The sequence below is a fragment of the Zosterops lateralis genome, assembly GCF_965231275.1.
Source record: "Zosterops lateralis genome assembly, chromosome: W".
Taxonomy (NCBI): domain Eukaryota; kingdom Metazoa; phylum Chordata; class Aves; order Passeriformes; family Zosteropidae; genus Zosterops; species Zosterops lateralis.
The window spans coordinates 18,728,419-18,745,213 of record NC_139801.1 but is presented as its reverse complement, the minus strand read 5'-3'; the positions used below and the strand labels follow the sequence as shown (position 1 = coordinate 18,745,213).

General features: G+C 39.1%; 1 protein-coding gene across 1 annotated transcript in view; it reads left to right on the top strand.

Annotated features, from left to right (window-relative positions):
- Positions 1-16,795, top strand: part of LOC310922089 (rab proteins geranylgeranyltransferase component A 1-like) — a 102,610-nt gene that overhangs the window by 32,142 nt on the left and 53,673 nt on the right. Inside the window, 6 exon segments of the mRNA XM_083882409.1 lie at positions 6,607-6,679; positions 7,803-7,927; positions 11,617-12,064; positions 13,884-13,979; positions 13,983-14,000; positions 14,952-15,072. Coding sequence (XP_083738535.1) covers positions 6,607-6,679; positions 7,803-7,927; positions 11,617-12,064; positions 13,884-13,979; positions 13,983-14,000; positions 14,952-15,072 — 881 coding nt within the window.

The following is a 16,795-nucleotide window of genomic DNA, read 5'->3' as shown; positions in this document are numbered from 1 at the left end:
GTAGATGTGGTGAATGATGTTTTGCGCTGCCTTGGATCTGAGTCCGTATGTTTTGACAGTCTCTTTGGCTTTCCGGAGCACTTTCCAATTTAAAGGTTTCCACTTGGCAGCATTGTTTTTAATGACAACAGGATCAGCTGCATCCCAAATTTTACGTTCCACAATTGGGTTACTTGAAAATGCAGATGTTGAAGCACCAGGGACTGATGACACTTCTGGCGAAGGAACAGGTGAAAGATTGGAAGGTGTTTGTTGTTCTTGTAGTTTTGGTATTTCGATAAATTTGGACATAATATGTTGCAGTACAGAATTGTACTGTTTAAATAATTTGCGCTGTTCTTGTTGTTCCACAGCGACATGCGGTGGTTGTTCTTGCGATTGTTGTCTGTCACGGGCTGCAAAAGCTGATATTCAATTGTCTTCAGTGTCTGAATCCGAATCGGAATCAGAAGGGAGAGGACGCTGTGATGGTTCTGGACTGCGCGATCGTGCTGAAGTTGTGCGAGCGGCAGTTGCCGGGCGACGCGACGCTGTGTCTCCCCCCGCGGTCGACGGAGACTGCGCCGTGTCAGATGACGCTGCGCGCCGACGGATGACATCACACACATCCTGGTCGCTGTGCGTCTGCGCGCGCTGAGGGCAATTCGGCCCCGCCTGCACTACCACGTCAACTCGATCTCCGCCTCCTGCTCCGCCCTGCAGTCCGCCCCGGCTCGGTGTCACTTGGCTCTGCCCATCCCCGCCCTCGGCTCCGCCTGAGTCTCCGCCCATCTCCCCGCCCATGGAGCGAGGTGATCGAGACACTTCCGGTTTGTTTGCAGTTTGTGCTGACTGCGGAGGAGAGAGGTTCTCTGCTTGGATCACTTGATCAATGACGTCCTGTGGGGTGGGGCTGACAGACGCACGCAAACCGCGAATTGGATGGTTCCCGAAACCGTAAAATTTTGCTGTTTTGGGTCTGAGGGATGGGGGAGGGTCTAGTTTTTCCTGCGCTGCACCCTTGAAAGCCTGTTCTGCCGAGACAAGTCGCAAGGTACGAAGCACTTTTCCCAACACTGTACCAAGCTTCTGCGCGGTTTTCCCTTCCTTTTCACCAACTATTACAGTTTTCCAAAGCAAATCACCAATCTCTGTCCACTCAATGGTACTGAACAGCAGAGAAGGCTGTTGTAAATGTCCTTTTTTCCTGGCCCACAGAGCCAACTGCTCCAACTCATTTTCTTCTACTTTTTCGCCTCTCTTAGAGAGGATATTGAAAAGCAGCCGTGTTGCCACGCCCAAGTCTGAATCTATTCTACAGTCTCTTTCTTTTCTCAACACGGCCTACCTTTGCCCACGGGGTGGCACTGATGCTCTTTCGAAGTCAGACGACCTCCTCACGGCACCAGTCTCCTTTTCGCTCCGTCTGTCCCGTGTCGGTCCGAGCCGAATTCCGGTCCAAGTCAAGCAAGGAGTCTTCAGAGATCCCTCCGCTTTTAACGAGGATCTCGTGGGGTCTCCTCCGCTTTTAACGAGAGTCCCCTCGGAGTCTCCTCCGCTTTTAACGAGAGTCCCCGAGAACCCTTATGCATTTAAGCAAGGGCTCACACGTCCAGACGTTTTCCTTTTTCAAATGTTGTCGCGACACAAAATGCATTTAAGCAAGGGTCCCTGTAGATTCGGGCGCCAAATCTAGTGAGGGCTAGCTAGATAAATAAAAAAGAGACTGGCCAAAGAAACACAGGTTTTAATCAATGTGATTAACACTACGCAACTCCTTTATTTTGAGAGAAATGGCGTCTTTTATACAGTTCTACATAGTTTACAATTCGGATAGCTCAGTCATTGGCACACAGCAAGGGAAAAAATGAAAACACACACCATGTAACTTACAGTTAAGGTGGCCACACATGTGCCTACTAACTACTTTACTCAGTGACCTTCAAATCCCCATTATCTTCCCCAAACACCTTAATATCTATTTCTAGCTGCGCCACACACCTGATGGAATTTTAGCTGCGCAACAGGCTTCAAGGCCTCACCAAGGCCTCAGGTCAGAACTCAGTCACAGTAGTTCAAACTCCTGATATAAATCATGACCTCCTGATTTAAGAAAATCAGCAACAAAAAAGAAATTATTTAATTTCAATAAGGAAAACTAGGCAAAAAATTGTTAATTATGGTATCTTTTGAGCTTTTTTTAGAAAGTCCTTTTTCTGTTTATTTTGGTTTAGGATACAATCTCACAGCAAAGCTATTAGGGAGTAAAAACATGGTCTCAGCTGGGCCATGGTAATTCCCTTTGGTCATGTTCATATCCCAGGATATAATGTGATGTAGCACAAGTGACTGCCACCATCACCCACCCTTTTGTTGGGCTGAAGGATCTCAGGAACTAGGTTAAACCTCTCCTCCTGAAAGCCAGGCAGCTCCTAAATACCATCACTGGGCCAGAATGGGAATCTTGAATACATTTGCCTGCGTACTAATAGGTAGCACAGGAAACTTTATGGGTTTGAAACATAAGTCATTTTGTGTTCAGATCCTTAAAATCGATGTGGCAGTAACTTCCTGTGCAAAAGACAGCTGCTCTGATGAGTCAGGACTTCTTTCTGGAAGATCAGATACAGGACAGACACATTGAGGCAGCTCTTGGGGGAAATGGTGAGGCATCAGCAGCTTCTGTCCAGCCAGCAGCAGCTTTGAGTGTCACCGTGGGGGCTGTGCCAAGGCCCTGGGAAGGGCCAGCTCCCGAACCGGCACTGACCAACAAATGCTTTTGCTGCTCTTATGTTTTCATTGTGAATCTCCTGCTTTCAGAAATGTCCAGTTTCTTAAATTGCAGTCCGTCTGCAGAAGGGCACATTAGATATTTTCTTGGTTCAGATTCAGATTGTTCATCAGTCAGAAACAATTTGTGATTTCAATGTTCCGGATTGGAATTTGCCAATTATTTTGAAAATGGTCTTGGTAACTGAAGAAAAAAGTGAAAAGCTAACATAGGAGAAGAGACAAGGTTTTTGCAGAGATAAAATTGTACTTAAGCTGCATTTCCAAAAGTTTGCAAAACTTTTTTCTGTTGTTTGCTCTGAACTGCAGATTAGAGATTTGAAAAATGTGAAGGAAAAGGAGCAGTGTTGTAATTCAGGTGAATGCCAGGTAACATGGGAGGAGTCTTGAGCAAATATAATTTAGGAAATAATGTATGATAGGGAAGGAAAACATCTGTGCTCTAACTTGGTAGAAAAAGTATTTTCCACCTCTGCTTCAAAATGCTTCCTTTTCTTAGTTAGGGAATAATTGGATTATAACCCTAAAAAAGGGAGAGAATATCCATCTTTGTAGTTTGCTAATATAGCAAGAGAAGAGGGGAGCTTAGGCCTTGAGGTTTTGTAACAATATTTTAGCTTTAATTAGGCTTTGATCTTGACCATTACTTAAAGGAATTCCTCAGTTCATCTTCAGGGCAATTATAAAAAACATATTTGGTTACAAATGAGTCCTAGTTGTAAAACCATTAGTCAGCTCTTCTCAGAATTCCTCTTCAAGACTTGCTATAAACTTTGCTCATTATGTCAGTAATCATGTCTGCTCTGTCTTCCTTCTGTAGTGTTTTCAGATGAGAAAATTAAGCAATCTTGATTCGTCATGTAGTGCTGGGAAACTAATTAAAATTCCAGGATAAAATAAATCTGGAAGTTGCTGCTTGAGAAGAAGATGAATATTTGAGGTGGCATTGCACAACTTGGGAAGGGTGCTCAGACACCAGAGGAAAGGAAGGACAGCTGTGTTTCATTATCCTTTAGAGAAGGGCTGTGCCACCTCAGAATGGATGGAGCTCCACAGCAGGGTCATGCAGTGCGTTGTTGAACACACTGGGTTGCCTCAACACAGGGTAAAACAAATAATTTCAAAGGAAAACCAAGCTGATGAACAGAGGAATGTTCACATGAAAGATGTCTGACAGCTCACAAATAAACTTTTGTAACTTTCTGTGTAAATAATGTTAATTTCTATTGCTGAAAGTTCTAACTTTAAATAGTCTAAATATGCATGACTTAATATTGGTGTAGATTCAAGAAACCCACTCCTAATTTTAGGCAGGTGTTTTCTGGGATTTCTGTGATCATGGCATTGCTTGCTCCAACAGCTATATATTGTATTCCATATTCAAGAAACTTACAACCAGAGCAGCACATTTCCTTAAAAAGAAATCTTCATGGCCATGGTTTTTGGAAATCCCAGAAATGGCAGATAATACATGGATATTTAAGTTTTTATTCTGTAGAATCTGAAGAAACATGGCAAATTACGCTGCACCATTGACAGCTTAAACAAAGCTGGAAGTTATCGTCAATGCAACTGTCAGTGTCTCTTACAGATTGAAATCTCACACTGTCCTAGGGTGACTTTATGACACCTGTATCCCCAATCATCTGTTCTGTGTATGCTGTATGTTGAGTTCTGTGCCTTTAAGACTGGTTCTGAGAGCGAAGCAGGGAAAGAAGAAGCGTGGAGTTTGTTTTGAGAAAACAGCATTCACTCCTCTGCATTTTTTCTCGGGACAGTGGTGTTCGTCTGAGGCACAGACAGCAGCGGGACAGAAATCTTTTTTGCTTTTAGTTAGTTTAGCTAGCTGAGGCAGAGAAGTTCCCTGGACTGGTTTTTTCCTTTTTCTTGGGACTGTTTAAACCTGCTCTGGACTGAAAGATCCAGAGGAAGACCAGGAGCTGCACCTGCGGCCCACTGGGGCCTGGACCTCCGGAGAGACGGATAAGAGACTGAGAGAGAGCTGAGTTATACCCACAGCAAGGACTTTCTCAATTTGCCATCTCACTCCAGAACGAGAGGTTTTATTGTTTCATGTTATTCATTCTTTGTGCTTGTGGGCACTTTGTTAGTTAAATAAATAGTTTTTTCCACTTTCCTCCAAGGAAGTTCTTTTCCCAGACTGGCTGGGGGGAGGGGCCATTTGGGTTTGCTTCCCAGAGGGACCCCATTCAGGGGTTCTCTCACAAATTTTCCCTAAATCAGGACACACAGAATTGGACATTTCATAGATTTAATCCTCACCACTTTGTGTTCTGTGTGATACCAAACAGCAGTAGTTCTGGAGCTCACCATGTCAGTCCCATGAAGCAAGGATGAACTCCTGTTACAGAGGATTGGAATTCCTGCTTGGAAACCATCTGCAGATGGAACTGTGCTGCTCAGTCACCACAGCAGGGTGTACGCCCAGTCCCCCCAGTTAAGGGCCTGTAACACCTTGATCCATTGTTGGAGCCACCTTTTTTCAGTGAATGCTGGATTTTGTTGTCTTTGCAAAAGATGTCCTATTTATGTTCTTCACTATTGCCTTGCAGGAAGTGAAAGACTTTTAGGTCAGTTTGTAGTCAGGAGCAATTAGGCACTGCTCAGCAGACATCTGTCCTTCATATGATAAGCAAGCACTGTGGTCCAGAGTAGCATCCTTTGGTGCTGGAGCGGAGCTGACACTCTTGAAGTCTTTGTCAGTGCAGATAAGCTCTGTCAAAAGCATCCCATCATAAATCTAGTTAGGAGAATCTAACCTGAATTTAGCTTTTCACTGTTATCACACTGATCTCTACAATTTAAAAGTGGAGGAAGTTATAATAAGATTGATTTAACAGCCTTCACATTATTCTTTAAAATGCAAACCCTATCTTCCTGCCTACTTTTTTTTTTTTTTTTTTTTTTTTTTTTTTTTTTTTTTTTTGTGTGTATGCAATAACATTAGCTATCTGTTCAGGAGGGTATTTTTGGTATCTTTGAGCCTTCTGAAGTGCCAGTACACATTGCCAGAAAACAGAGTTAAATCCTGAAATAACTTTTATTTTGCAAGAACTGATGACTTTTAAAAATGTAATTGTTCTATTATTTTTCTTCTCAGAGTTGTTAAGTATTTAAGATGTGCTATGCATGACAACAAAAGCCAACTAATCCAACAGATGTTTAGAGAAGTATTGGTAGAGAAATTTTAAAAAGAGAGAGCAGAGACTTTCTTTGATTAACAGCAGAACTATTAATTTTCTGTGATTTAAAAGCAGTAAATAATATTTTTCAAGCAAGAAGGTCGTAAATAGAAACTGGGAAGTGCTCAGGGATGAATGATCACTTTGTACAAATCAGTTCCTTTGGCTCCACCTGCAGTACATGCAGTTCAATAAGTATTTTGCCAGAGCATCTTCACAGTCTGTAATACGCATAATATGTTGTGTAAGCAGTAGATAAACAATAAACTGCATTTTGCTGTATTTTGCATAATGGATAAGAGAGCCAGTCTTAGCCAAAAAGCAGTATTATCTCTATTTTCCTTTTCTTCACACCATCCCATGTGTTGTTCTCAGCATTATCCATTTACCCTCCAAATAATTTGATTTTGGACTATAGTGTGTTTGGTCAGAGATGCATACAAGGAGGAAAACAGAAATTTTGCACTTGATTAAAAGTTACAGAATACTAGTTTTTATCTATTCCGCATCTGAAAAATCTTGCCATGTAAAATGTTTTGAATGTATCAGACTTGGTTGTTTTTTCTTTAAATCTGGGAAAGCTGTTTTGCCTGTCCAACTCCAACAAGTTTTCCTTTTGTTTTTTTCTTTGCAGGAGAAATTACTATGGTGGAAACTGGGCCAGCTTTAGTTTTTCAGGATTATTGTTCTGGATTAAAGAAAATCAGGTAAAAAAATCCCAACTTGCTTCTTTAGGCCTCCTTAACATTGAATCTCTGTTGTTTGCATGATTTATCACAAGACAAATTACCTCCCTGCTTTTGCTCTTTGGTAATTTGGCAGATCAAAGAGGTTTGTAGTTCCCAGCTTTACTGGTTGAGCCTTACCCATCTGGCCTGACAGTCTGAGGCTCTGATGTGCCTGTCTTGTGAATCTGATTGAGACCAGAGAAGCAACTACACCATTGTTTCAGTTCCTTTATGATAATCTGGTCTTTTCCATTTCCTCTTTGATTATTTTCCACTCTCTGATGTTTCAGCCCTTTTGTTTTTCTCATTTGTATTCAGCTGATTCTTCTTTAGGGGGAGAAAAGTGGGTGCTGGATCCTTCGATTGAAATGTCCTGTAACCAGGAAAAAAAGATGAATGCTGATAGTGTATTTTTCAATGACCAAAGTTTATCTGATTCCTGGCAGTCCACTAGAAATCTTCCAGAGAGGATATTTATTCAGGAGATGGAGCACTTGGGCTGGACTAGCAAATGGCTGCTCTGTTACTTACAGAAATGCTCGTAAGCCTGTTGGGCCATAGAAGATGGAAGTTTCTCAGCTCAGTCTCATGCCTGTTCTTTACACTGTGCTGCCTCCTGGCATAATGAGGGCACTTGCTCAATGCCAGAGCTTCATATTCTGAGCTCTGTTGTATGATTTAGAGATTCCTGCATGCACAGATTAATACAATCCCCCAGATCACCAGGGTTTTCCATATGGTCTCCATTCAAAGAGTTTGTCACAGAATCTGGAACTACCCTGGTTTGGCAAGCCTGTCTTTTAGGAGATTGTATTCCAAGTTACATTCAGCTCTCTACTAAAGCCTGTATTTTATTTAACACTGTATTTCAGATTACTAGAGCCAATGCTGTAGTACAAATGTTGACATAGTATAATAAAGTAACCAGCTCTAACTGTTTTAACTCAAAAAATATAAATAGAAAAAAACAAAAACATTAGGACAGTTAAGAGGGTGGGTTTTTTTATTATTAGATGGTACATATTATTTGTGTCTACAGAGATTTATAGTTAAAGAACAGCTTGCACTGTACAATATGTAATTTTATACTTGTTCTTTTAAGCAAAAGACAAATCTCAGTGATAAATGTGAAGACTGGAGAAAAATGATCCTTGAGGATGAAGAAGCAATTCCTCTTAGCAGCAAGGATAAAACTATTCACCATGTAGAAGATTTCTGTTTTGGCGAGTAAGAAGAAATGTAGAAATTCATGAAAAACTTTGAATGCCCAGGGGTAAATGATCATATTGTGCTTTTGGTTTTAAGGGTTTCACCACACTGCCATATTGCACATTGTCTTAAAAAGTAACCCTGGCCTCTGAAATGTTCCTCATGTCCTTGTGCTTTGTTGAAATCATTTCACTGAAACAGCCTGATCCTTCCTAAATGACCTCTCTGGGTGCAGTGTAATTTGTTGGCCAACTTTGTGACTTTGTGATTTACTTCTGAGTAGAAAACAGAAGTGCTGTGTTTAGATAGTAGTAGTAGTAGGCAGTTGTGCACTGCTATCAATTAAATTTTTCCATTCTTAATTTGCCTACAAGCTGCTGCTCTTGTAGTCAAAAATTAGACCCCTAAATACATGTAAAATGAACCACAAACAAAAGAACAGGAACACAAATGGACAGCAGTACTGTAACCATTAAATACTTCCTCGTGCTAAAATGATAAAGTAATATTTGCCCTTTGTCCTTTTTATATGCAATGAATTTAACTTACTGAAGTTAAATACACTGAATATAAAGTTAATTAACTGAACTGTGTATTTATTTCTTTCTTTATTATTTTTATCTTCTGGATTTTGCACTGAACTGAATTCTGCACTCTCCAGAATTACTGAGAGGAAATTCTTTGAGATAGTTATGTAAGTTTAACCTTGAAACCTTTAGAAAATACCATAGGTAGCTAAATGAAATGCTGACACATACTTGTAGAGAAATACATATTTCTTTTTGTAAACATCATAAGTAGGGGAAAAAAGGTGTGAATTACATAAATACAATCTGAAGGTCACAGACTGAGACTCTTCCAAGGTTCAGTGCTGCACAATAACGGTGCTTGACTGGATTGCAGATAAAATGTAATGCTTATTTTAAAGCAATAGCACTTGGATATTGTAATTGTCATCCTGTTGTCATAATAAATATTGTTCAGAAGCAGGATTAAATCAGATGGAAAGGTTTCATAGTCTTTTAACTTTGTGTATAATTTTTGACTGATAGCTGGCTCCCAAATGAGCCCCCTAGCACTGAGATTTCACACTTAGAAGTGAGATTATACTTGGGTAAAATTATGCTTTTAAGCATTCAACTTAGCTCAGTACAGTGCTGTCTTGGTCATCACCAGAAAAACCCCAACCCCCCAAGGAACAAGGATAAGATTAATAAACCTGGCAAAGAAAAAGTTCTCCAAAAGAACTTCAAACTTTCTGAGAGAGTCAATTACTATGTTTCTGACAATTTACATATTCTGCCTAGATTCTGTTGTTTTTGCTTAACTTTTGTAACTCCTATGAAGTAACCATTAAACATTTATTTTGAAAGAATAAACAGCTGGGTAGCAGTATAATATACACAGTGCAAATCTGAAATGAATGGCCTTAGAACAAAGTGCATCCATCAAAGGGAAAGAATACTGTGTCTACAACAAGCAGGATTGAAAAAAAGCAAATGGCTGAAAAATAAATAGTGAACACCTGTGCTGAATAAATTAACCAGCTGGTTGGCAATTTTTCATTTGACGTATCTGAAGGGGTTGCTGTTACAAGGCATTAATAAGACACATTCATTTTAAGATATTCCTTTGTTAGTGCCATTAATTGATGAATGGTGGAAGATAATATTCTAAATTTAAACAATTTGTCTGCAGATGTATTATTTTTTTCTGAATTAGGAGAAGAAATGTCTGTACAGAAGTTCAATTTGAGTCATTTTTATAGACAGTTCTTACATTTTTCGGGGATATTTGGTCCTATAGGAAGGATGCCATGAATTTAGATTATATACAGTTTTAGGCTCTCATTATAAAAAGTGTGGAGCTGCAAATCATGGAGATTTACCTATTCTTTAATGGGAAGTTAATAGAGATTTAAAATATGTAAATATTTCTGTTACACTGCTTTTCAGAGTGATATAGAAAAATACAGTGTATTATGAATCCAAGTTTATTTTGATTTAAAAAAGTAATAATCAAGTATGTTTAAAATGAGATTAACTGTTCATTGAGATTGGGAAAAGGTAGGAAGAAAACCTTATTCTGAAATTTTGTGTTATAAAGGTTTAGGATGAGTTAAATGAAAGCTTCATTCTTAGTTACTGAATTACTGGCAAGAGCTTTTGCAGTTTTCACAAACACCATGTTCTGAAATCCTAAAAAAAACCCCCAAAATCCAAATAGAACCCCAAAATTTATTTTACTTTCATTTTTATTTGTAGCAGAGATTACTTTTAAAAAAACATTTGACAAAGTACTTATCTTTCTTTGATATTTTATAGTTACTTATTGCTGGCAATCTGAAGCAAAAAGACATAATTAATGTACAGAAACAGCCTTCTCTCATTAGTGCTTCCTTGTAGCAGTTCCTGTATTTCCCAGGGCAATATATTACCCCAGTCATGAATTAAGTGCTTCCTGGTGACTGTGCCCAAGCTGGGAGATCGCTTCCAAACTTTTCATGAGTCCATGTGAGCTCCATGAGTTCAGAAATGAGGAGCAATTTTTAAAAGACACCAGGTTTTTGTTCCTTTTTGAACAGACATCCTACCCCTGCTTCCATCTGTAAGGCTGTAGGTGTGTGAGGGGGCATTTTGGTATCAATGCTGAGTAATTCCTTGCTGTTCTGTGAATTTTAACCATCCTGTTAATACTCTGTGTTTGCAGGTCACCTTTAAAATCATTGTTCATTAGTTTTCCGCCAAGATTAAGTTGATTATTCAGTGCATTAAAGGCTTGTGGTATAAAGATAGTTTGGAATTATTGCTGAACTCCTTTCACTTACAATGACACTGATTTGATTCATCTCAGCTGTTAGTGTAAACTAAACCAAGTTCAAAAGTCCTGCTTTCTAAGGGAGGTGTCACTGAAGTTTAACATAAAACAAGTAGATGAGATTAAAAGTGAAGGGCTGCTTTATAAGGGGAATTTTAAAGAAATGTTGTGGAAAAGAAATTAACTGTGCAGAGTAAATATGTGGGAATGTCCCTCCTGTGACTGACTGCCTTCATCCCCTGTGCATGGATTTGCAGCACTTGTGTAACAGCATTGCTGCATGAACAACTAATTAGAATGCAAGGGCAGAGTTGAAAAAGGAATTTGAAAGTTTTACTTAAGCTTTGGGTCTAAGTGATCTGGTTCTCAATGGTCCCGCTGGGATCACAGCTGCAGAGGAGCTTGGTTGTGTAAAGCTTGTCTGTTTTCTTCAGGACAGTATCTCAGCTTAATGACCTTAACACATACTTGCATTTCAATCTCATGGGTTTTAATCCACAGGGAACACCTAATTAAGTTACTGTTTTTATTTCAAAATGCTCCGTTTCTGTTGTTTATGTAGCTGTGTATTGTTTCACCATGAGGACCTTGATTTTCATTTTGAGATCCTTCTACCTTTTGAGTATACGTAAAGTAAAAACTCAAATTTTTGTTGGCGTTTTTTTCTCCTCTGTAAAAATAGTCCTCTTGAATTATAGCTTTGCAGCCAAAGAGCCAGAGTTTGTTAGTGGGTGGAACACCTGAATGGGCCAGGATAAAGAAATTCTAATGCTTTTCCTAGAAATGCTTGAGGTTTCTGTTCTGGCACCAACTCAAAACTTCAAACAAGTTTTTAAGACTCTTCAAAAATACTTTTCCCCCCTCTTTTTCTCCTCTGTGTTTTTAATCAGTCAGGATTCAGCTGAAGGTGTTGAAGAAGCTGGTGCACTGCCAAAGCTGTCTGTGTTTGGAGCCCCTGCTGCCCAGGGGGTTTTTCCAGGGTCGGAGGAGAGTCCAGCAGCAAAGGGAATTTCTCTGGGATCAGAGAAGAGTCCGGCAGCAGAGGGGGTTTCTCCAGGGTTGGAGAAAGAGAATCCAGCAGTGGAGAGCCCCAGAGAGGAGCCACAGACCCCAGAGCCAACCCTGTGCACTGAGCCAGCCAGGGCAGCTCCAGGGGATGGGACAGGAACAGCCCCTGGCAGTGGAACTGCTCCCAGCATGGCTTCAGGCGAGTCCACTCTGGAACCGGCAAAGACAGAAGCTGCACCCTCTGAAAATGCTGCCCAAGAACCAAAGAAAATCACCTATTCCCAAATTGTTAGAGAAGGCAGAAGGTTTAATATTGATTTAGTTTCTAAGGTAGGAACTGAATGACTCCTTCTGTGTAAGTACATTTACTTTGCTTAAAATGCTGACATTTGTTTTAAAACCCTTCATGTTGAGCCAGCACCTTTGAGGCAAAATAGCCACTCTTGAGAAGAATTGTTGCCCCTAAAACAAACGTGAGCTATTTAATGTGTCCTTAAGTGTTTTATAACCAAAGAGATCAAAAACACAGCTCAGAAATACCGCCATAAAAGTAAATTTCATTAAATATAGCACTTAGGTAGTACTGGCAAAATCTCTCCTTTTAAATAGTACCATCAAAAAATTTTATTTTAAACAAGAAAGCAATCTGCATGCAGATGTTTTATCTTTCTAGAAAGATAAAAAATGTGGTTTGCAGTACAAGTTTTTTCAAAGTTGAGTGCTTCACTTTTTATATTGTGCCTAAAAAGATTTTTCAAACCTCTGGAAATTGAAAAAGAAACTCTCTTCTATAATTCATTCAATTCTTTATGAAGACACTACAAAATGCATTATTGCAAAGTTCATGTTCCAAATATGGATCCCACTTCCAAGCATCCTTGCAATGACATCTTGAACACCAGGGAGTGAGTGGTGGTTAAGCAGATAATGCTATTTTGTATCCTTTTTATACTCTGGCTGTCCCACTGTGAGACATGGTGTTAATTGGAGCAAATCCCAGAAATTCAGACACAAGAGTGGTCAGCAGGGCAAACCCGGGAGTTTGTGCTGCCGTTTCCCCGGCTCAGGAACATTGGCTTCCTTGTAGTGTCCTCGTTGGTGTCCCAGGAAACCTTTATCCAGAAAATTCCTGTGTGATCTTGCAAAGTCTGTTCCTCAGGACCATGAGACTTTTCAATACAGACAGACATTTTCAGTTCATAGTTACATTTCTGGCCTTTCTGTATTTCATCATATATTTGTACCTTATAGAAAGATGATCAAATTATATATGACTAAACCTTAGCTTGAGAGTTCTGGAATTTACCTGTGGAAAAGGTGACTCTTGGTGTCTTGGTATGGGAAGACAGGTATCTGCCAGGGAAAACTGGAGTTTCCCTTGGAGTGGAGAATGTAAATCCCCCCCTTTGAAATTATTATAATTTTGCAATTAAAGGCTTTTCAGGCAAAGATTTGGGAATAGGAATAACAGTTCTTTACTAAAAATATTAAGAATACAAATGTAGTAGTACAAAAAACAAGCAAACAAAACAAACAAAAATCCTAGAAACCCTGACAGAGTCAGAAATACAACCTGACACCCTGTTGGTCAGGGTGTTGGAGACAGTCCAAAGTAAGCCCTCATGGAGTGGCAGATGTGGTTCTGTTGGAGTAAAGATGGTCCTGTAGAAAAGGGTCCAGTAATGGCAAGATGGGTCCGGTCTTCCTTTGGGAATCCAGTGGAAAATCAGAATATCTGTTGTTCCTACGTCTCAGTTTTTATCTAGGGAGGAACAGTTTGGCTCCCCCCGCTGGGTGGAGCATCTCACAATGGGATGATGTAATCTGTCATGTCATTGGTGAGCCTTAATGACCCATTACCAGAAGATATCCCCATGGAGGGTGGAAAGAGATAAGGAACACTGCCCCACTCAGTTTTAACAGCTGGCTTGTTATCAGAAAGGCAGCCGCCCCCTCCCTCCTGGAGTTACAACAGATAAAGAAAAAACACCTCCCCAACCACTTTCAACAGATGGAATAGAATAAACATTTTTTGGTTACATAACCCAAGACACTTGGTTCATGTGATTTAGGGAGCAGCTAGTGAGGATTTTGTTGGGTACTTGACTGATCCTTTTCACCCACCACTTCCTTTCTCCTCCCTGTGCAGTTGCTTTACTACCAGGGCCTGTTAATTGACCTCCTCATTAAGTCCAACGTGAGCAGATACGCTGAGTTCAAAAACGCCACGCGAGTTCTCACCTTCTGAGAAGGGAAAGTAGAACAGGTATCAGAAAATAATGTGCTGCATGTGTTTCATCTCATCTTCCTAAAGTCAAGAAGCTTGAAATTGTTTTTTTGAGAATTTTGTGACAAGAAGCTGGTGTTTTTTCCTTAATTATGATTCTAATTTAATTTCTGGAAGAAAAGATGTTTGTATGTGTTACATATAAATATTAACATAAAATCAAACCAAACTAAAATAAGGTTGTGCAGTCCAGTATATTGTCATAAATCTTTACCTCAGGCTAAATATTTAGGCCATGATTGATTGGCAGTTTGTCGCTAGAGGACACAAAAAGAACGACACTCACGCAGCCAGGTTGTCAGAGCAAAAAGAGAGGTGGTTTATTTTTTACCTGGGTTTATATAGATTCTGGACAATGACCAGAGATTGGAGAGTGAGGTTGCCACCTCTCCGACCCCACTGGTCAAACTAGAAGTCCATCAATTGTCCCTCCTCCAGAGAGGAATGTACGGTTTCCAAAACATCACTTTTGTTTACCTAAAAGTCTGTGAGAAACTCCACTACAAAAATGCAAACATCAGAAGGCTGAAAAAGATCAGGGCGAAGATTCACAGATTTTAGATTTTAACATTCTAGCTTAGACTTGATTTGTCTTTATGTGACATACAAGAGAAGTCAGTGTGATAATGGCAACAGGAGATATTGGCACAGTTAATACAAACTCTAGTGATTACCTCTGCAGTCAGAGATACAAGTGAAATTGAAGGGAAATAAAAAGGGGAAGAGGCTGAAAAAGATTTTTGAATATTCTTATTGTGGAATATTGGTAACTAGTTACAATAGAAAATAGGAGAAAGAAATATGTGGGAAAATAACTATAATTGAAAACAGTAATTTGAAGTATTTGTTATTTAATCAGACTGTTGCTGCTTGATGCTTTTACATTCAGAGTGTGGAAAGTATCTGAAATTATTAAAATGTATTTTGCAGGTGCCTTGTTCTAGAGCAGATGTCTTCAACAGCAGACAGCTCACCATGGTGGAGAAGAGAATGCTCATGAAATTTCTGACATTTTGTTTGGACTATGAACAGCATTCCGAGGAATACCAAGGTAGTGTCTCACTGAACAAGGCACACTCCCTTCCTAGGAGTTCCTCCAGGGAGGCACAATTCTGAGAGCTCTTCTGTGTTTTCACGTGGTTTATTTTTACAGATTCATTTTGAACGTATGCTTTGACCTTTTTGTGACCTTTTCACTTTAGTGTTAAATTCTTCTACTTACGCACTTGCTCTTCTAGTTCCCACATCATTTATTATGTACATTTTTCTTTAACAGCAAAATTATATATTACAGCAAGGTTGCAAAATGCTTTTTGACATTTTTAAGCGTTTCCTCGCCTCCCCCAGGTATTTTTTAAAATAATGTGATATATTTAAATTTTCTGGGATTTTTTTTTTTTGGATACTATGTAAATCTTTACAATGCGTTACCACAAAATCAGAAATTGAGAAAATGGAATTTTTTAACTAGGAAAGTAAATGTAATTTAATGCTCTTTAGTTGTAGAGGCAAGTTCAAAGTGCTTTTATCAACCGTTGGCTTATTTAGATTAGAGGAAATCAGAATAGATTTGAGCTATAATGTTTGAAGAATAACGAGTATTGGGTCAAAGAGGGAAATCAGTTTAACAGGAGGAAGGTGCTTTGGGTTTGTGCACCTCTGGGTACAATGAACGATGTCCTCAGTTCTTGGAATCTAAAAGTAAACTAAGGCAAAGAGAAAAAAATCTGTTAAAAAGAAATAGTGAGGAAAGAGGAGTACAAACATCAGAGAAAATTATTAAACATATGCAAGAGAAAAATTGTCAGTATCAAGATCTGGTAAGATTAAGAAAAGGAGAGTGTAATGAACTCCAGAAAATCCTGAAGTGGTTTATTGATTACAGGTGATTTCAGTTTGCTACTTCTGGAAGAAATGGAGGTGCTCAGAGTGAGGATATTTGTGGTATTTAGAAAATATATTAAGTAAAAAAAGGAGATGCCACATCAATTTTAAATGAATCCATTGATTCATGTACCTAAATTACATTAGATTTATTTTACTTCCAGAGACAGCTAAACAGATTTTGTTCCTACATTTTAAAGTAGCCTGAGAAGTAATTGAGAATATTTTGAGTCAGATTAGGCTAATGTAAAAACTTTGAAATTTAAAATTGCTTTTGATGAGATCACTGTCTTCATGGGAAGGCAGACTTTTAATAGGAAGAGTTCATGAGTGTGAAAAAAATTTTAAAGCTTTTTTTTTTCTGTAAAATATGGAATTATATACGAAGTTTGAAGTGAGGAAAACCTGAGAATTTTTTTAGAATGATAAAACAAAAAAAACCCTGTCATTTTATGACTTTCTGCATGGCTGTGCAAAGAGCAGTAAGATACATTTGTAATAAAGCAGTGGTTGAATTTTGAACAGAAAATATATCTTGATAATACTGGTCTCTGCATTGATGGAAATGTTTCTGAATTAGTTAGGAATTTATCCAGGACTGAAATAAGAGCAGATTTCCAAATAATATGGAAGTATGCTATTGCTTAAATACAATCTTTTCCTGGCAAAACATGTTTCAGTTATGGAGATAACTAAAGTTTTTCAGAGATGTGTCAATGCCAGCATGCTTTAAACATCTCCCAGAAGATTTGTGTTTCTTTGAATTTCAAAATGTGTCAGCAATAATATTATTTTAAATGGAAGAGAGCAGCACCCCTTTCTGGTCTCTGTCTCATCCACATTTGTTTGTTGCCAGCAAGTCATCAAATTGAAATAAATATTGCACCTTC